The sequence below is a fragment of the Sitodiplosis mosellana genome, unplaced genomic scaffold (assembly GCF_009176505.1).
Source record: "Sitodiplosis mosellana isolate CC-2019 unplaced genomic scaffold, AAFC_SMos_1.0 Smas_scaffold_6226, whole genome shotgun sequence".
Lineage (NCBI taxonomy): Eukaryota > Metazoa > Arthropoda > Insecta > Diptera > Cecidomyiidae > Sitodiplosis > Sitodiplosis mosellana.
In genome coordinates this window covers 9,941,599-9,961,005 of record NW_022601467.1, presented here as the reverse complement: position 1 = coordinate 9,961,005, position 19,407 = coordinate 9,941,599, and the positions used below count along the sequence as shown (strand labels likewise).

The 19,407-nt window shown below is 37.3% G+C and overlaps 5 protein-coding genes across 5 annotated transcripts; 2 read left to right on the top strand and 3 right to left on the bottom strand.

Moving 5' to 3' along the window:
• Positions 1-222: 222 nt before the first annotated feature.
• LOC129579211 (nuclear pore complex protein Nup133) lies at positions 223-4,652 on the bottom strand. Its single transcript, XM_055469053.1, has 9 exons — positions 4,261-4,652; positions 3,511-4,189; positions 2,968-3,442; positions 2,300-2,898; positions 1,907-2,233; positions 1,472-1,817; positions 842-1,380; positions 538-754; positions 223-450 (listed from the first exon to the last, which is right to left on the bottom strand). The coding sequence occupies exons 1-9, from the start codon at positions 4,389-4,391 to the stop codon at positions 302-304; spliced, it is 3,462 nt and encodes a 1,153-aa protein (XP_055325028.1). The 5' UTR covers positions 4,392-4,652; the 3' UTR covers positions 223-301.
• A 304-nt stretch (positions 4,653-4,956) lies between these two features.
• Positions 4,957-6,648, top strand: LOC129579227 (protein LSM12 homolog A-like). Its single transcript, XM_055469084.1, has 4 exons — positions 4,957-5,290; positions 5,472-5,599; positions 5,679-5,798; positions 5,902-6,648. The coding sequence occupies exons 1-4, from the start codon at positions 5,170-5,172 to the stop codon at positions 6,205-6,207; spliced, it is 675 nt and encodes a 224-aa protein (XP_055325059.1). The 5' UTR covers positions 4,957-5,169; the 3' UTR covers positions 6,208-6,648.
• Positions 6,649-7,037: 389 nt separating this feature from the next.
• On the bottom strand, positions 7,038-10,944 carry LOC129579213 (peroxidasin). Its single transcript, XM_055469057.1, has 10 exons — positions 10,443-10,944; positions 10,201-10,364; positions 9,876-10,113; positions 9,620-9,802; positions 9,088-9,536; positions 8,690-9,016; positions 8,466-8,602; positions 7,948-8,345; positions 7,688-7,857; positions 7,038-7,620 (listed from the first exon to the last, which is right to left on the bottom strand). Exons 1-10 carry the CDS (start codon positions 10,571-10,573, stop codon positions 7,379-7,381), a joined length of 2,439 nt encoding a protein of 812 aa, XP_055325032.1. The 5' UTR covers positions 10,574-10,944; the 3' UTR covers positions 7,038-7,378.
• A 921-nt stretch (positions 10,945-11,865) lies between these two features.
• LOC129579230 (uncharacterized) lies at positions 11,866-14,341 on the top strand. Its single transcript, XM_055469086.1, has 2 exons — positions 11,866-12,232; positions 13,456-14,341. Exons 1-2 carry the CDS (start codon positions 12,087-12,089, stop codon positions 13,775-13,777), a joined length of 468 nt encoding a protein of 155 aa, XP_055325061.1. The 5' UTR covers positions 11,866-12,086; the 3' UTR covers positions 13,778-14,341.
• LOC129579425 (mucin-2-like) lies at positions 14,091-16,545 on the bottom strand. The gene is made up of 2 exons (XM_055469507.1): positions 16,520-16,545; positions 14,091-16,459 (listed from the first exon to the last, which is right to left on the bottom strand). Exons 1-2 carry the CDS (start codon positions 16,543-16,545, stop codon positions 14,641-14,643), a joined length of 1,845 nt encoding a protein of 614 aa, XP_055325482.1. The 3' UTR covers positions 14,091-14,640.
• Between the last annotated feature and the right edge of the window lie 2,862 nt (positions 16,546-19,407).

The window sequence follows — 19,407 nt, the reverse complement described above, 5'->3', positions numbered from 1 at the left end:
GGTTCGAAGAAGAAATAAATGTGTAGGTCATGTTGTAATTCATATTTATTTTCACAAAAAAAAATTATCTTTGCCGTTGATCAAACATTTCTCACGCCTTACATTTAACATCTTAAACAAATCAATTATATCTGTTGCAAGAAAATAACAACAACATTCGATACAACAATCATAATTGGTACTAAATTCTTTTTTTGGCGCTAAAAAGGAAACCGGTGTGAATTGTGATTCGATGTCGGCAAATTTTTGCTCATGCTTTTATTTCTATTGATACAAAAAGAAAATTATTTTGTCCTTAAGTTTAGGCAACAGGTTTTTTATATGTGTCATAAAAGTATTCGTAAATTAATTTTAACAAAAATTGAAACGATTTGCTTTCTATTAACGGTCCCAATTCTGGTGCATCCAAAAGGTCTTGTAGTGGCGGCAAAAATTCTTCCAAGTCAACGTCTGAAATTTTGCGCGAAAAAAAGAAGATTAAAATTATTTAAACAGATAAGGAAGAAAAAATAAATCAATAATTCGATTAAAACCTACATAAAATAAGACACAAATCGATCAATTTGTAAATCATGAAGTGCTGAACAGTTTCAAGCGGTGCATTGACATTGTATGCATCCCAATTGTCGCGCAAAATTGCGCTGCACCAGATTTTGTGTCTTATATCCAATGGATCGTCGACATACGGTGTCAAACTAAGCGCTTTCTGGTAGTCTTCTTCGTTAACGTCTGTATTTTCGTCAGCGATAAATAACTGTTTGGAGGAAAAATAGAATTGAGCAATAAAGAGACACCAAACGGTTTGAATGAAGCATAAAAAATAGAAAAAAAATCTACGAACATTAATAATTTCTTCGGGTTTGAGAACTTTTTGGTTGTCTGGATCATATCCGAAAATGAGGAGCATTCGTGTTGATACTTTCGATTGATAGTCGATCAGCCGTAATTCATCATTAATGACTTCAATTTCGTTGGACAGCTCTTCGTCGGCAGCCAAACTTGTCAATTTAGCCAGTGAGAGCATTGTCTTTTTGCGGGACACAGAATCCGTTTCATTTTGTGCTAATGACAGTAATATGCGTGAGGCTCGCGATAGATCACCGTTGAAAACGGTCTGAATCCATTCCAAACTTGGATGATCGCCCAGGAATCGAGTCAATTCGTTTTGATTACGCTTAAAGCGTTCAAACAAATCACCACGTTTATTCTGCTGTAGATGCCAATTGATGGCGAATTGTGAAAAATCTTGATCTTTGTACCGTTCAATGTACTCCTCTAAGCGTGACTGATTCTTTGTCTGATCACAAACAACGACGAGCGTCTTAAAATCTAAATACTTTTCCGCTAATTTGGCTGCCAGCTCATATTGACCGCCGTCAACTATAAGTTGAGAAAGAGCAAAAAAAAAATCAATATTAAATTCAACTGTCGTCGAATGCTTATAGCCTAGTGTAAGAATATTTTCTTTTACCAAAATTAAAAATTAAGTCACTGCGCTCGGCTTCATATTTTCGGAAAAGGGTTTCATATTTATCCAACTCTTTGATGCTTTCCAAGTACGCTTTACGCCCATCCAAGTAAAAATCGACCAGTTCGACGAGATTTTTGAAGTGCTGCTGCCGCAATTCTGGCTCAGCCGTCGACCGAACGCCATTCTTTGTGATGATATTTATAATATGCAATATACTGTCGCGAATACCATTTGGAATTGCTGCAGATGTCCATGGCAAATACTCAAACTTATTTGCTTTATCGGCTGGCAACTTGAAAATGCTCGCTTTGACCTCACGGAATTTGAATACCTCATGCAGAATGGCCTAAATAGAGATGGGTGGTTTTTAATCTTCAATCGAATTCGTCGAGTTTCTCATTATTATCGATTCAACAGATTATAAATAATTCTTACCAAAATAATTTGGCTGATGTCAAGCAAAAATTGGGAAGCCTTAGCTGGGTTTTGTTCTTGTTGAATCACTTCATCGGCGAGCGATGTGAGTGATTTGAAAAATTCATGAATGCGGGTAACTTGAACATAGAAAATGTCTTGTGACGTCAAATTCTCAGGTGGAATTTCATTTCGTTTCTTCAGTGTGATATCAATGGCCTCATCGATTATGGCTGAATATTGGTTGTGAATGCCTTTCAGCGCGATTGCAGCAACGATTTTCTCATTAATATCAGATAGTAGATGCCAGGTGGCTTTGATTTGGCTGCGTTCGGTGACGGTATCCAGCTAATTTACAAGAAACATAATAATGTGATTTTTTTTATTGTATTAAAAATTCAATTCAATTCGAACCTTTTCCCACAATGATGTTGTCTGAAGGAAATCGATGAAGTGCGTGAATGCGCGACTTTTCTCTTTCAGTTGTTGAATAATTTGTAACGATGTCGAGCTGCCCAATGAACATTTGTTTGAGAGTTGCTCTTCCCACCGTGGATCAGCGGCTGGAATATCTTCAGCTAAATCTTTTGCAATTTTTACGATGATATTATCAAATTCATTGGCAAACGATGATGCATTTGCAAAGAGTTGATTGATTATGCCCGAACATTTTGACGTATTTTTCTTCAAGTGATAAATGAATGCGGCCTTAATTTGGCTGATGCTGTCGTGCAGATTGTAAACATCTTCCGGGTTAACGTCGTAAATTGTAAGATTGGTCGCAGTCTCATTGTGTATCGTCTGACTGGTCATATGAAAATCAGACAAATCCGACACCACGGAGCTATTCAAGCAGTCTAAATTACCAAAATCGGACGATGATATGCTGATGAAACCATTGAGACGCGAGAAAAATATTGGTATTTGACTATAAACGGCAGCAGCCAAAATTCGGTCATTCGGAGCGGGCAATTCGATTTTTTCAGTATTATCAACACCTTGTTGAACGACACCTTAACAGAACAATAACAACAATTAAATGGAATGAAAAATTGAAATAACAAAAAAATGCAATAAATTACCACTCAAAAGCACTTCAAAGATGGTGTGCTCCCCATAAACGTATGCGGTTGAATCAGTCAAAATGAATTTGTACTTTAAACTCTCCTCGTTAGCGTCGCCCGAGTAAAATGCATTGGTTTTCATTTGACAAAAGTCCTTGATAGCAAAACACGATTGTTGCTCAATCAAAGTGACCAATGCGAATAGAATCTGTGGGGTGTGTGCCAGATTCATAGCGGCTACAAGTAAAATCAATTCCCCATCTTTGTTTGGATGCATGTCCAGTGTGAACATTTCGACTTCGTTGATATCGCGCGATGGCCATGCTTGATGATGGAATGCCTGCTTGATTTTCTGGATAATTTGCTGATCTTCAAACAGAAATGTCTCATTAAAATTCAATTCGACACACCAACGCTGTATAAACTTATCCGATAGCACTGATATATACCAATCGGATGATTCCGAAATTTTCGCGCATATTTTGATGAATCTCTGAAATGCATGCAGAAAACGATGAGTTCTAAATTACAGAATAGAGGAAAAATTCAATCAATGCTTACATTTTCGCGATCTTGTGAATTGCTACCAATGAGTATCGATGCAAATCTCTTGCCAATGCCACCCAAGAAACCGGTTGGCGGCCGCACTGGCCGATGTGTGATGCTGTAGCGGCCGTTGTTCTGTTGCAACTCAAGCAATACCAAATTGCATGTTGTCGTAGCTAGAACATAGCCTACCGATGGTATGGTGACGAGATCATCGAATTCCTGTCCCTCCAATATACCCGTTTCATCGATTGAGATCGCATCATGTGCAATGGACGGCCAATATCGAACATCGCCGGTTGGTGAGATCGATAAACACGAAGCCATCTGTTGACCTTCCGTTGTGAAAACGGTGATAAGCGATGCTTTATGGCCGATATCACAATGGGGTAACGTCAATTCACGACACTGGCTGATCACTGGCCGCCGTTGTGGTGTTCGCATTTGTAATTCCGACTTTGGTGACGTTGGATTTGCATCTTTGTACTGCCAAACGAGCAGCTTGCGACCGCATATCGCCCATGCCCAACCGTTATGCGAACAATTTATCGTCACATTGGCATTTCTTTCGCTGAACATAAGCGCTTCATTGACGGTAATTGGTAGCTGCAATCCAAATAACTGAGCCACATTGTTTGCCGATCTTGCAATCACCTGATTCGACTGAACGGATCGCCCCGAAACACTGTACCGGCTGGAAAGATAGGTTATGTTTAGTACACATCCAAATGCAAATGGAAAATAATTGGCCGAAATTGAATTTACCTGGGTGTTCCAAGTGGTTTTTTAATGCCACCATGCAATGATTTACGACTGGAATAAATCGAACTAGCCGAAGATTTGCGTGCCGGTGCTGGAAACGGCAAACTGGTTCGACTCTTAAACGAGTGCTCCATTGTTCACTTCGAATTTTATTGCAACAAATCTAATTTCAATTACAATACCAATTTTCGTTTTTTTCCTTCGTGCAGCTCACAACACAACAATTCGGTCACTCGATATCAATAGAATTCCAATGGAAAATACGATGTGTTTGTCAGAATTCTTCACACTTCCATCGTTTGATAAAACAGTTTGGCGCGGTTAATGTTTCATCATATTGGACAACAATCAAAAACACTGTCGCATTAGCAGGGGAATGTACTTAACCAATTATCAGATGGTGTACGAACTTCATCATAAAGCATAAGTACTTCAAATGGTTAAGTATTTTTTGCATCAAACAGATAATGAATAAAAAGTGTAAAAGAAGTTATTTTTAAATTGCAATCGCCTGTGAAATATCATAAAAATTCGAATGGACAATTTATATTGGGTATTTGGTGGTGAATTGTCCATTTTTCTATTGTGATTAAGTATTGATGCGGTTGAGTCCGTATGATCTACTGCGACATACACACACATAGGCATTTTGGATTCGTCCACACTTTAAGTGTTTGACATTTGTGTATGAATCGTGCAATTTTTTTTTTCAACAAGGGATGCATTTACTTAGGTAATTTTGACAAGAGAAGACTAACTGTCCGCAGAATCTAATTGATTTAAAACAAAAGAGAATTTTGTTGAAAAATTCTTTTTTGGGGTAAAAAGAATCGCGTGGATTCGAGTGAGATAAGTTAGTTGAGTCGTTTGTTATTCTTTGCTGGTGAGTTTTCAAGGCGAGGATTCCGTTAAATGGCTGGTGTAAGTGAATGTTTTTCCATCGGAAGCACAGTTTCGTGCACCACTTGTTTTAAGCAGAGCGTCGAGGGTGAAGTTTTGGCATTCGATCAAATGACCAAAATGCTAATTTTGAGTATCCTTTTTCAAAAGACAAAAACCGAAAACAAAAACTTTTCAAACACATTTCATTTTGATTTAGTTTTATTGCTTTCGTTTTTTTTTTCCTGTAATGAACATATTTCCATACATTTTGTATGTCAATACAAATTTTCCTTAACATAAAATTGAATGAAACGAAAAAAAACCAACATCAGAATGCACAAAAAGCGGCAAACAATTAAATGATGTGTTCATAGTAAACTTGGGTCTGTGCAGCGATGTACAAGTAAAAAATGAGACTAATTCTGCACCACAGGCACCACCATCGCTGAATTTGCAAAGAGTGAGTATAGTGTATTTGTGTCAAATATTTAGTCATTGCAAACGATTCTATGAAAGCCTATCGATTTTCTATCGATTAGTTGAACACACGCGTTCGGAATTCGGTTGAGGACAAGAAACGATGGGTTGCTGCAATGTCGGCTGGTGTCAGTCCTGAGGGTCAAAAACTCTTTTTGGCCATCTCGAAAACGATCAATGAAGTAAGTTGCCACACTCGGTTTTTTTTTATTTCAATAGATTTTTTTCGTTTTTTTTTTCTTGATTTTAATACGATGTACTATTTCGACGTTTGTCGCTGCACAGGTCGCGTGGATGGGACCGAATATTGTAGTATTCAACGATGTCACAATTCGACCACCATACAGATTAGAGAATGTATCCGGTCACCAAGGGTCAAAGCAGTTGAGCTATGTCCGAAAAATCGTCGAACGTTCAACACGAGTGGACCGACCGGTAAATTCACATCATTCGATGGCATTGATGCAATCGCAACCACCGTTGCCACAGCGGAGAAATTCGAACGGCAATGGGCCAGCCACCAATTCATCGCTCACACCATCCACGAAGATTACAGAGAGAAACACGAACTCAAATATAAAAGCAAATTAATTTATTCAACGAATAAAACGATTAAGAAAAAACAAAAACAAAAAAACACACACAAATACACATTACACGCATTATACGCATACATACAACATGGATAACGAAACCATTTCGATGATCTATCGGTTTTTTATGTGATAGTTGAACACTTTTGTTGGCAAATTGTTACTCGATAGAAAGAGCCCCGGCTATTTAAATTATCATACCTTTTCTGAGTTTAATTTAGTTCTTCTTTTTTTTCTTTGTTTGAACCACGATTCCTGTTCAAAATTACAACAAACCAAAAACAAAACAAAAATCATTTTCAAACGAAATCGAATAAAAAAAAATCGTAGCATTCTTTTGTGTTCGAATTTAAAAAAAAGAGACTGCATTGTTATTGATTGTCATCCCTTACAGTGCGAAAGATAATAGAATAAATGCTCAATGACTGAGATATAATGATAGATATTTCCGTCTGTATCCCGGGAGGCTGCAACATTGACTTCTTTCCATACTAATTTGACGTTTGTCAGTGGTGAACGATTTTACAGCGCCATCTGCACATATTTGACTATTCAAAGTGAACTAGCTGTCATCAGTATCGATGAGTTATCGATGCTCAATTTTGGGTCATAAACGGCACATTTGAAATTTTCAATGTACCGTTTACGACCCAAAATAAATTGAGCATCGATGACTCAACGATACTGATGACAGCTAGTTCACATTGAATAGTCAAATATGTGCAGATGGCGCTTTTTGTGTTTGAAGCGCAACGTTGCAGCTGCCCGCTGTATCCGCATCCACAACAAGAAAATGTGTCAAATCTCATGGAAGAAAACGCAAGGGAAATGCCCCATTTTAAGAAAACCGTAACACAAACTTTATTTATCGAATTGTAATTTATTTCGTGATTCTTACTTTTTTCTCTGTTATTCAAAAACACTCTAATTATTATTTGGAATGTAAAAAAAAACATCGGCTGAATCTCAAACAACAACTCACACAAATGTATGTCATAAATTACCGTTTTTCTTCTCGTTCACATTCGGAATGTGCCCAAAACTAAATGTTTTCCGTAATTTCAATTATTGCGTGATACGAGTCGAGTTGAGGGAAAGGTTTAGAAAAATTGGTATAAAAGAATTGTGTGTGTTATTTTTCTAAGAATCAACACTTGATTCGCCTATGATTAATTCTTTGCCATCGTTCTAATGAAGGTTTGCATCGGGTTTGTTGCTACAGACACGAAACTTTTACGATATGGCTCCTCCGTCCAGGCGTCCAATGAGAATGTGTCGATTTCGGAGCACGAAACTATCGGATTATCTCGTTCGATTCGCTTCATTACCCACTTTTGGACGGTATTAACTGCATCCGAGTTTCGGCATATTATCGCTGCCAATGTAGTGCCATAAATTTGTGCTTGTTGTTCTGAAATCGGAAATTCCGCATGAAAATTCACTTAATTTCAAACGTGCCAAACACACAGCCAGATTACCTCGTGTAAAACTCTGTGGGCCAATTCTGCGTTCGTACCAGTGAGAGTCGCCTCTTTTCAAGCGTAGAAATTGATCGGTTATTATACAGGATAACAGTGGTCCAACGATTGCACCTTCCATTGGCGGTTCGCTCAGTGCACCAGTGTAAACGTCCACATTTTCTGCATCTCTGTTTGTCAGATTGAGGAACAAAAACATCAACAATTCGATTCAACGCACACAATTCGGTTTTAATATTAAAAAGAATATGTTGAATTACCCGAAAATTCGTCTTATAGTTTCCAGTGAATCAATATCAACAGCAAATGCCATTTCTTCCCACGTATCCACGGATGGTAGTTTACAATGTCGTCGCCATTCATGATATGCTGGCAGACCATGATCTCGCCCTCTCTGAATGTTCAACGACACCAAATCCAAACCGCAAACGTTTCGTTGATTTGCAGTTGGTTGCACAACATCATTTGGGTCGGTAAACAATTTTTCGGTCAATTCAGTTGTAAAATATTGATCGGATCGCGCTAATGGCGTCACCGACGCTGCTCCAATTGCGTTATCCAAACCTTCGGCTGTCCACAATGAATACGGATTGAAGAGCATTTGGTGTAAGGCAATTGTGTTGGGATTATCCAAGTCTCTAGACGTATTCATTACTCCCTTGGGTGGAGAATGATTCGAAATAGAAAAACAAAACAAAACCATTGACCATGTTTTTAAGCTACTTTTCGTTCTTCACTTCGAAAAAAAAAATAATAATTCTTAATTCAATTAACTTACGGGTATCAAAGTATGTGCAAAGCGAAAAGCACATGCAGCAAAGATATTTGCAATTGAAGCATCAATCGATTCATCATAAGTATCTTTCTCCGAATCGGGCTCTGACGTCAAACCAATTCTATCGCTGTAGCTTTGCCCTGAAAATGGAAAAACAAATAATGATGTCGAAATTGTGTTGGATTGTTCTCCCCCATTAAAACTTCAACTTGAGTTCGCACAAATACCTAAGACCACCGGCAAAAATTCATTATACGTAACATGTTGTAATTGGGCGGCAACGATTCGTTTTGCTTCTTGGAACAATTTTTCATCACTCCAATGTGAATTTCTTTTTTCCAATTCGCTGGCAATATAGTTGTGATGACGTGCCCAAATGAGATGCATCGAAGTCAAGTGCAAATTCTCATTAGCTCGTGTATCGCCCGATTCAAAACAGTATTGACCTTTAGCATTTTGTTCTTCATCATTGCATCCATCCTGCGGATCAGTTGATACGGGCAATAAAGTTCGATTGTCCGATGTATAATACATTCGTAGCAAACCGCCTTTGTCTGTGGAATCAAAACCAATTTTAACACATTTCATTTTCAATTTTTCGATTTCTTGAACCAATTAAACCTACGTTGTCGTAGTGATTCGACTTTTTCATCAGTGAATCCATACACAACCGACCCGTCAATATATGCACTCGCTTGATTGAGCTGTTGTCTTGGACCAAATCGATCGGTTGGTGCCGGCGCCGATCGCACGAAATTCATACAAGTTATATTATATAAATCGAAATTTGGGTCACCTGGACCCAATACCACTGGGAAACACTCTGGATGCAAATCACCCGTTTCAGCACAACAGTCGATGGGTTCATTGTCTTGACCTTGATTCAAAGCTGTGGCAGTCAAATCATGGTCCAAAAATTGTCCAAACACCGCCACCATTACGGTAAACTCCGGATCAATTGAATATGATGGTCTGTGTACAGATAGAGATACATTTCTAGCCGATGGCAATTTATTCGCCGTATGACTTTCTCTGGGCGCGGATATTCCGTCTGCGTAGTCTGGATTCAAAGCTCTGAAAATCAGAAGAAGAAAACAAAAAAAGCGAAAATTGTAGTCTTCGAATGGAATTAAATTGAGAGGGAAAACAGGCCATACCTACGAAACGGTGTATAAGCTACACCACATTCGAATGGACACCGTTTATTGTTGCAGCTTCCATTTGGCACACGATATTTTGCATTGAAATCACATTTTTGTCGCTCACTTTTGGCCGTTTCCAATTTGATTTCCGGCCCTTTGCCAATGCTATGACGTCCATTTGGTTTTTCGTATGCATTTCTGTATGGATTCAAACACAATATCGCATGAATATTGTGCCACATTTATATCCTAATTAGATTCGTCTACGTACCGCTTGGCCAGGGAATTTGTGGCATGATCTTCGATATAACCACGTTTCGTAAGTTTCCTTGCATCAGCCGTTGTACTAACCGCTCGTTGATGTCTAAACGATGGCGTATTGACTGGTACAACTTGTAGGTTTTCTTCAAACAGCTCACGATTGCCAAGTGCAATCATTCCGTCGTTTAGCGCTTGTTTTATCTCCTCATCGCTCGGTATGGGTAGTGTCCAATTTATCGGCTGTTCATCTATTCAAATTTATTTTTGATTTAATTAAAAAATTATCGTTATAATATACTTTATGGAATAGAGTGGAATAGTGACAAATAAATTACCGGGAATGGGTCCACGAAATGATTGCATCAAGGTGAAAAATTCAGCAGAATTCACAGCCTGAGCTGGATTTGTATTTTGCATATTTTCTTCATTTGTATCATCTTCACTGTTTCTCGTTACCACAACGGCTATCGTAATGACCAGCGCCAAAATGAACGCGGCTCTGTCAATTAAAACGAAAATTAAAAAAAAAAGAAAAAATTCAACGTAATTTCCTAAATTAAAATCAAAATGGTCTCACAGAAATGAAGTCCAAATGCAGAATTGCAATCGATTGAAGCGATCGGATTTGGTGCGTGTAAAACGTCCTGGAACCGCATATGATGTTTCACTTCTCGAATTGGTGAATAGAGATGTCCTTTCGTCAACCATTTCCGTAATCGATCCAGTGAGATGCGCGCTTGTACACTTAAAACAAAATTCAAAACCAAAGAACAACCGTTTCTTTTTCTATATTCAAGCTCGCTCGAAGTGTCGGTGTTCGCTAAACCGAAGCTATCATTCAACTAAAATCACCTACAAAAATTATTAGACGGAATTCTAATGATAGATTGCTCGACATAAATGAAACACAACATTTCCTCACCATCAATGTATCAAATATCGTGTATGTAATGCAATCATATAAGAAGGCATTTGTTCACTCAAATACGTGCACGTACAGTAAAGCCACCGATACAAAGTCTGACCGATTGGTGCCGATCATGGTGACAACATTCCTTCGGTTTGACTGTAGCCAACCAAATCGTCGTCACTTCATCTGGAGAAATACACAACAAGCTTGAGACGTGCGTCGAAGAACTTGGACTGACGTGTGCACTTTATTCACGTTTTTTTTTCAAACATTTTTACTGCCAGCCACTTGTGAGGTACGTACGCAATTTTATGTGATGGTTATTTAATCCATTTGTCGAAATGTGAACAACAAGAAGTCATAGGGAATATTGTAAGTATGTTTTAAACGTATGTCCACATCCATTTATGTTGATTGTATAGCTACGGTATGGACACCCTGTGTGTGTGTGTATTTTGAGTGGCACATCGGTATGGCTTCTTTCTTTAGAAAAAGTAAAATCGAACATTGGGATGCATGGCTTCATGTCGATGAACGAACGCTATCTCTCTCTCTCCCTTTGTGACATGACATAAACATAATTAGTGTTCGATTACAAGCGAGAGCAAATTTTCTTAGAATCAAATCCATTCGAACATCAAAAAGAATTCATCGAACTAACTGATTGTTACTTTAGCCAGTTTTGAGTTCGTTGAGCTACTTTATACAAACCGACAATACATAAGGCAATGCTGCTGAAATGATGCAAATGATAACAAGCAATAAAACCAAATTATATCGCTGAAAATTTCATCATTTTTGTATGTATTGTTAATATTTGTTGGTTTTTATCACGAAAATCTTTCGATTCACCCTGATAAGTAGCACAATTGCAATGTAAAATACTGAATCAAAACAAATGTTCGTCTCGCGGATTACACTGATTTGAAAGAGCGTATAATATATATATATATTTTGTGCCGGGCGGAGCGTGTAGCGGCGAGCAGGACATTTGATTTGTTTTTTTTTTTCTTCTTTTTCTTCTTCTTATTACCCCATATACTCGACTAACACGGTTGAGTCGAATCAATCATATAATCTCAAAGTCAAACAAACTCAACGGTTTTCGAGTCAGTCATTTGAAAATTGTGCTATTGATTGGTTCGCCGCAAATTTAAAACGGACAAACACATTTAATTGCTTTCTTTGTGAATTGTCAAGAAACGAAATGTTGCATTCGATTTGAACGACAATTTAAAACGGATATCAATTTTGTATTCACATTTCAAAATAATAGAATACGATTTCAATTTGTGAATTTAAAGCTTTGAAATGGCAACGGAACAGTCGAGACTTTTGAAAAAATCATTCGATTATTTATCGAATGCATCGCTAACAGTCGATCCAAAATTGAGGGAATGTATTGTTGTGGTGCCCGCAGTGTATGGTAGTAACGATAGTTGCGACAATATCGATGAGTAAGTTTGGCTAAATGCATATAGCATATAGTAATAGCCCCATATTCTCTGGACCGAGTCATGTGTACACGAAATAAGCTTCGGCAATTATTGATTTTATTTTTGAGTATGGTATATTCTAAGGACGATTTAACCATATCAAGGACGATCGAAACGGTTATAATTTCCGAAATTTGGCTCATTACCGAGTGCAACTTTTAGGACAATGATTTTTTTTATTACCATTCAGAGTGAAAGAGAAAAAATATATAACAATATCCACCATAACAATCAGTTGACGTAAGTGATGAAATGATGAAAAAAAAACAAATTTATTACTGAAAAGAGCAGAAACCCATTCTATCAGTCGAACGAAAATAAATCATTGCGTTTCATTTGAGATTTTGTTTGCCGCTTCATACTTATGAAAGATTTGTCTTGTAAGCGATTTGTTCGTTGAAACATTGTAGGGCGAAAACAAGGAGTTTTAGTTGTTAATTGAAAGCACAACAGATCTTTGCATCATCGAAATATTTCTTTTTAATCAACGGCCATTTTTTTGTTCCTTTTTTTGTTCCTTTTTTTGTACTGTTGATTTATATTTGCCGGTTCCACAAACATAGTAATCGTTTCCATATATACAAGGCCACATTCCCCGCCATGATAATGAATAATATTTGGAAGAACGAAAGATGAAATGGTGTCAGAATGAAACGAAAAAAAGAAATAATAATATGTAAATTAACAGGACCGACCAAATTATGTACCATGAAACATAAAAATTGTCAATATAATTCGAATATTTGAAATACAATGTGTTCACATGTACATGTGCACAGCACGTATAACTGACCTAGACATTTATTGAATGCGTATTATCAGTAGAAAAGTACACAAGTGGGTTCTTCCATTCGCGCATGTTTCGCTTCAATTTGTTAGCAAACAGATAATAATTATAATTTTGTGTTTTTGTTGTTGTTGTTCCTGTTCCAGGCAATTAATTTGCCTTTCGAGACAATGACATTGTTTACGCTCATGGTTTACGCATAATTTTCCATTTTTAATCGACAGCGAATGGTGTTTGTGTGTATCTATTCCAAATTGACGTAGATATTGTGGTGTGAACGGCTTGAAATCGGTGTTTATTTTCATATGTTTTTACGCTTTTCATTCTATCTCTCTATCTGTTCATATTTTTCATTTCATTTCAATTTGTTTATTTATTTTTTTCTGCCATTTTCCAGGTTCGTAGGATTTACACTTGAAGAACTGTACATTTATTTGGACGATCCATGGTGGAGACTATTACGGCGTAGCATTTTGATATCATTATGGATTTTACTGTTTGCAATTTTTGCATCAGCTTGCATCATCTCAGTTGTTGAATATGACATGCAACGATGCACCATAAGTAGTACTATGAAGTCACCAATATTTTCCGCAATCAATCTTATTAGTGCTGATACAATTTCAAGGACTAACTATACAATATCATCAACAAATGCTTTGGCTTCAAACAGTTCTATAGCAGCCGCTTATAACATCAACGCTTCGACGATGCAATGATTGTGCGTGTGTGTGTGTGTGTGCCGATAAACGCAGCACCGGTTTCATTCAAGTGATGGAATGCATTTTGTACCTCTCCCTCTCTTGCAATCCGCCACATTGATACAGACCCGTTATGAATTCTTGATCGAACCGATCAAATTCTCAAAAGAGAAATTTATCAACACTTTGGCGCCGCAGTGCTTCAATTTTCCATAGAAATAAGTTCATTAGTTAGGCTTAGAACAATGTAAACAATGATCGCATAAAGACACCCTGGAGCTGTCTAGATCTCAATGGACAGATGTAACCAATGTTATAAGAGACAGAGTTATTTTTTGTCACTGAAATGTAGTTTTATTTATAAATTAAATTAAATTTAATAAATCAATTGATAACCTATTTTAAGCTATTTTCAAAACATTTTGCTAATTATAGACATTAATCGGGCAAAAAATAATTGGACATAAATGTAACTTTGTGTGTCTGAATGGCACACAATTTTGATAAAATGCACATGTTATTAAGTGCCAACTGAAATCATTAATAGTTGTTTATCAATTCACTCTCTCTCAATTACACTCTCCCTACTTTATGCATGATGTAATATTGAGTAAAAATTTCATATCAGTGCCGCTCCAACTAGAATGCATCGTTCTATAACACTCCCACTGTCAAAACAAATTTCGAACTTTGACTATTTACGAAGAAAAAAAAATGGTTTCAATTATCATAAACTAATTCATGACGTGTACGCTAGCGCTTATTTTTTGATGTTTCTTTTCTTTTGGGTATGAACACAACATCTTGCATCAAACTTGACTAGAAAATTGAAAATCAACAAATTTTAAATCAAACAACGGCTAATATTTGATATTTCATAACTAATTTAAACTATTAGATATCAAAATAATAAAAAGAAGTGGTACAATAACACTAATTGAGCCTCGAAACATTTTTGAATCATTTTCTGGGTCGACGGTTGATGTTTCGTCCGTGGGCGATACTGATCCATCATCTTGGTTTCCTTTTTCCCTAGCTGTGTTCGGTAGTGAACCGATCGTAGATGAAATCAATGGAACGCTGCTTGTTTCTTCAATGGCTTCTTTTATGACATTGAACATCTGAGTCGCTTCGTTTGTTGGCTTTATTGTTGTGATGGCAACATTTTCATTTGATTCTTGTATTTCGACAGGTATACTTGTGGTTGTTTCACATTTCTTCTTTGTTTCACCACAGGATTCAGCAATTTGATCTAAAACATTTGGCTGTGTCGATGTCTCTTTCTGATTATTGGGTTCATTTTCTACGGCAGCTTCATTTGCTATTGTTGTTACATCATCTTTTGGTGCTAAATCGTTTTCATTGCGATCAATTTCAATAGGAATGGGTTCATTTTTGTCCGCTGGCTCCTCAGCTGTGGCATTGCAATGAGTTCCAATCTCGGCAATGACAGATGATGATGATTGCGTCACACCATCTGCTTTGTTATTCGTTTCAATCGATGGGGGCATCGAAGCAGAATCTGTATGACCAGCATCAGAATGATCTACATTAATTGACACAGGTGAGGTTGTTTCGGCATGTTTGTCCATTGTTGCAGTACTCGTAGCGGGCGAATCAGCTTTTTCCGGTGCAGTTGGCTCCCGAGTTATGTGTTCTGTTGTTGACATGGTACTCGTTGGCGATGACACTGTCGTGGTTGTGGTACCATCGCTGCTTGGTTCATGATTGTCCATTGTTCCAGTACTTGTGGCGAACGATTCAGCTTTTTCCGGTGCAGTTGGCTCTGGAGTTATGTGTTCTGTCGTGGTTATGGTACCATCGCTGCTTGGTTCATGATTGTCCATTGTTCCAGTACTTGTGGCGGACGATTCAGCTTTTTCCGGTACAGTTGGCTCTGGAGTTATGTGTTCTGTTGTTGGCATGGTACTCGTTGGCGATGACACTGTCGTGGTTATGGTACCAGCGCTGCTTGGTTCATGATTGTCCATTGTTCCAGTACTTGTGGCGGACGATTCAGCTCCTTCCGGTGCAGTTGGCTCTGGAGTTATGTGTTCTGTTGTTGGCATGGTACTCGTTGGCGATGACACTGTCGTGGTTATGGTACCAGCGCTGCTTGGTTCATGATTGTCCATTGTTCCAGTACTTGTGGCGGACGATTCAGCTTTTTCCAGTGCAGTTGGCTCTGTAGTTATGTGTTCTGTTGTTGGCATGGTACTCGTTGGCGATGACACTGTCGTGGTTATGGTACCATCGCTGCTTGGTTCTACGCCTGGTTTTGAACTGTCAATATTTGAGCCGGTTGTCGTCTTTTGATTGTCTTCTTGCGGATTAGTGACGGAAATGGCCGGCTGATCTCCAGTTGTCATGGTACTCATTGTTGCTGGAGCGGTCGTCGGAGTACTACCAACGGTTGTATCAATTTCTGGTTTAGAACTTTTTGCTGTGCTTAAGGACATTGTAGTCTTGGGAACAGACGTCGTAACTGAATCGGTGTGTTCTATATTGTTTGTTTCAAAATCCAAATTTATTGAAACTTTATTATTTGGTAGCCATGAACCTGAGGTGCCTCCTTGATTGGTATTTGGGAATTGTGTTGTCACAATGGTTTTCGGTGCATGTGTCGTTGTTTTGCCAGTTGTCATCATTTCCTTTTCCTCCAAATCAAAATCCACATTTGATGACACTAGCCGTTGACTTCTATGAAATTAAAATAATCATTGTTAGTAATACGAATTGGGTGAACAGGTGATTTTTTACAGTAAATATTGATGAGCTGGTTCCATTAGTAAGCCTAAACCCCTCTTTTGGTTTTGTTTTTTTTTTTTAATCTGAACACCATTTGACCACATGCATAAATGCACTTTAACTTATTATATTGATGTGACCACATGTATTGATATACAGTAGAATCTCGGAAAGGCAAATCGAAATGTTCCAGAGTTGATTACCTTTTATGAAAAATTAACTTTCGGAAATCCTCGTTTGTTTATCATCCCTGTTGCATTTGATTTCTGATAATTTTGAGATCAGAATGTTCCTTTTCTTGAACCAATAATGTCAAAACTCGCCCAACTTTTCTGGACAATTATCTTGTGTGTGAGTTAACTTTTCCAAGATTCTACTTTATCATGGAACGATTATCGTTATCATTCAATGATATTAATTGTACACTCAAAATATCTTCATAGTTAATTGTTGGGGTTCAACCGAGTTGGATCCTTGCGCACAGTTGAAAAAAATCATACATTCTTTGAAATAATCACACATTACAAGGATTTTGATATTTGATCAACATGTGTTTTCATGGACATTATCAAATATGAATGATTCAATGGCGTTGTTTCATTCCCACAAATAGTATCAAGGCTGCAATTGATACCTTCAAATTCAGAATAAAACATATGATACGTCGTATTAAAATTGAGGCTGAAAAATCTTGATGGGAAAAAAGAACAAATCAAGTTATGAGCACAAGTGGCACTAATCAAAGTTGAGAGGAAATGGGATTTTTTTTTCATTTTTCTTGTTACTGAGAAAAGATCAGAGATCAGACGTCTTCGGCATAGTTGTAGAACATTGGAAGAACTTGGACTGTGCGTTTTTTCTTATTTCAACTCTATTTTGATTAATGCAACTTTTGCTCACAACTGTATATTATACTGTGTATACTGTACCTGTATAAATGTATAATATTTGCTTCTTTTTTTTCACATAGATTTTTTCGTCTCAGTTCTATAAAAACTTGTGTCACTCTGCCTGGACTATTTCTTTTTTTTGGATGATGCCAAATATATTCATGCATCTTTTACACAAACTACAAAAGTTGCGAAATGCAAAATAAAATGTTCCGACATCATTTGAAGAGATATCTGTTTATATCTCCCAAAAAGCTAATGCAATCATTGAAAACCAACAATTTAACGCTTTTCTTCAATTTGTTTGTTCAAGTAATGATGAGTCATTTGACTCAATTACCGAGAACCAAAAGTATGCTATCCCATAAACGCTTGGCTATGTGTTGTTAAAGAATTAAATATTCCTTCTATGACACGAAAAGCATTTGTGAAAGGTGTTGCACGCAATATGTAAACAGGTACATAGAATGCACTACTTTGTGGACGGGAAATTCCACGTGAACGTGGCCCAAAAAATGTCCGTTTCTTTGTAACAGTAATTTGAAAGCTCTAAAGAGCATTTTCGAAATTGCAGCCAAAGACATTGGATGCATTCTCGTTATATCATCCTAGATTTCATCACTTCATTTTTGTATGCTTATTGATTCGATATAAACACTAAAATTTAAGTGTGTAACACTGTTTTATCAGAAGAAATTGACCGAAAAAAAATTACTTCGAAATTTGGAGATTGCCGGCTTTGTGTATTGGTACAGCTGAAATGATCGAAGTAGCAGCAAGAATGATCACAAGATATTTCATTTTTGTTGAACAGGTGAACGCGATACACTTTTCTTGAATTTCGTTTCACTTTTTTTCGTCCGCCAAACTGTATGTCGGTTAACCTGAAAGCTCACACGTAACACTGAAAGCTGTTGCTCATTCGGGCGTGTTTAAATAATACTGTTTTGTTTCAATCTTTATTTCCAAACAATGCACATCTTTACACAAGCTCTGCCACTGAAATGCAATTTTAATTTATGATGGCGGAAATTGTGATTGAAATTAATTGCAATTGTTTGCACCTGCCGTTTACTTTTGGCCAAATTGTGTCACATTTGCCCCGCACAAAATTGGAAAAATGTCGATTGGCAAATGCCGTTAGAATCAGTTAGATCGAGCGTATTGACTTGGAGTGATAGAAGTGTCGACGGTTGGAAAGCTTTGGGGCGACTGATAACGAAAAGCCATTCTCTTGAATAGGTGAAATTGTATGTTATGGAAAAAAAGATTACACGTTGTCATCATACAATGAAATACAGTAACAATCAAAGCGTTCCGGTAGTGTTTTGTCGTTGTCCTCTTTTTTTTCCTGCCATTGAATTCATATATCGAAAGGCCCACATTGCGATTGTGATTTGTTCTTGTTGTATTGTATGGATTGGCCTAATGAGCGAAATCCTGACTCAATAGTTCAATGTCAGTCTCATATCGCACAGTTCTAATTGTTCACGTTTACGACTAGAATATTCATTGCAGAAGCTCGACAGTGGTGTGACCGTAATACGAGAGTGAGAGAAATACAAGTTTGATGAATTAACACTATAAAATATTCTGACACGAGGACCCATCTAATTAGTCAATCAATCTCTCGGTGCTATTTCCTTGAAGTCATTTGAAATTTTTATATGGTTTATTTTTCTGCGTAATAGTGTTAGTCTTCTTTTTTAATCAAAAGTTCTTTTTTTCATGCAGGGTTAGAGTCAAATTTAATGTTCGACTGCGTGGCGTATCAAAAGTTTGTCATGGTCTCATACATGTTGCGAAATCAAGAAAGTTATTGTTGAATATATAATTCCCTATAAAATCAGAATCGATTTTATATTGAGCTATGTACCAATTATTCAGTGTGTTGCACCAAGGTGTGCAAACTGCACAAGTAAAAATACTATTGGGGAAAATGGAAATGGGGAAATCCTTGAATAATTCATTGATGTCTCCCAAACCACTGGTTGGATATGTGCAGTACGC

Bases quoted from the DNA above. Each gene is read 5' to 3' on its own strand.
- LOC129579211 (XM_055469053.1), bottom strand. From the start codon at position 4,391: ATGGAGCACTCGTTTAAGAGTCGAACCAGTTTGCCGTTTCCAGCACCG. The intron at 1,381-1,471 runs GTAAAAGAAAAT...CTCAACTTATAG, and splicing joins TGACTTAATTTTTAATTTTG to TTGACGGCGGTCAATATGAG. The intron at 755-841 runs GTTCGTAGATTT...TCCTCCAAACAG, and splicing joins AACCCGAAGAAATTATTAAT to TTATTTATCGCTGACGAAAA.
- LOC129579227 (XM_055469084.1), top strand. From the start codon at position 5,170: ATGGCTGGTGTAAGTGAATGTTTTTCCATCGGAAGCACAGTTTCGTGC. The intron at 5,291-5,471 runs GTATCCTTTTTC...AACCAACATCAG, and splicing joins GACCAAAATGCTAATTTTGA to AATGCACAAAAAGCGGCAAA. The intron at 5,799-5,901 runs GTAAGTTGCCAC...GTCGCTGCACAG, and splicing joins TCTCGAAAACGATCAATGAA to GTCGCGTGGATGGGACCGAA.
- LOC129579213 (XM_055469057.1), bottom strand. From the start codon at position 10,573: ATGGTTGACGAAAGGACATCTCTATTCACCAATTCGAGAAGTGAAACA. The intron at 9,803-9,875 runs GTACGTAGACGA...GAATCCATACAG, and splicing joins ACAAATTCCCTGGCCAAGCG to AAATGCATACGAAAAACCAA. The intron at 9,017-9,087 runs GTAGGTTTAATT...TTGATTCCACAG, and splicing joins AGTCGAATCACTACGACAAC to ACAAAGGCGGTTTGCTACGA.
- LOC129579230 (XM_055469086.1), top strand. From the start codon at position 12,087: ATGGCAACGGAACAGTCGAGACTTTTGAAAAAATCATTCGATTATTTA. The intron at 12,233-13,455 runs GTAAGTTTGGCT...GCCATTTTCCAG, and splicing joins AGTTGCGACAATATCGATGA to GTTCGTAGGATTTACACTTG.
- LOC129579425 (XM_055469507.1), bottom strand. From the start codon at position 16,545: ATGGAACCAGCTCATCAATATTTACT. The intron at 16,460-16,519 runs GTAAAAAATCAC...TTAATTTCATAG, and splicing joins CCAGCTCATCAATATTTACT to AAGTCAACGGCTAGTGTCAT.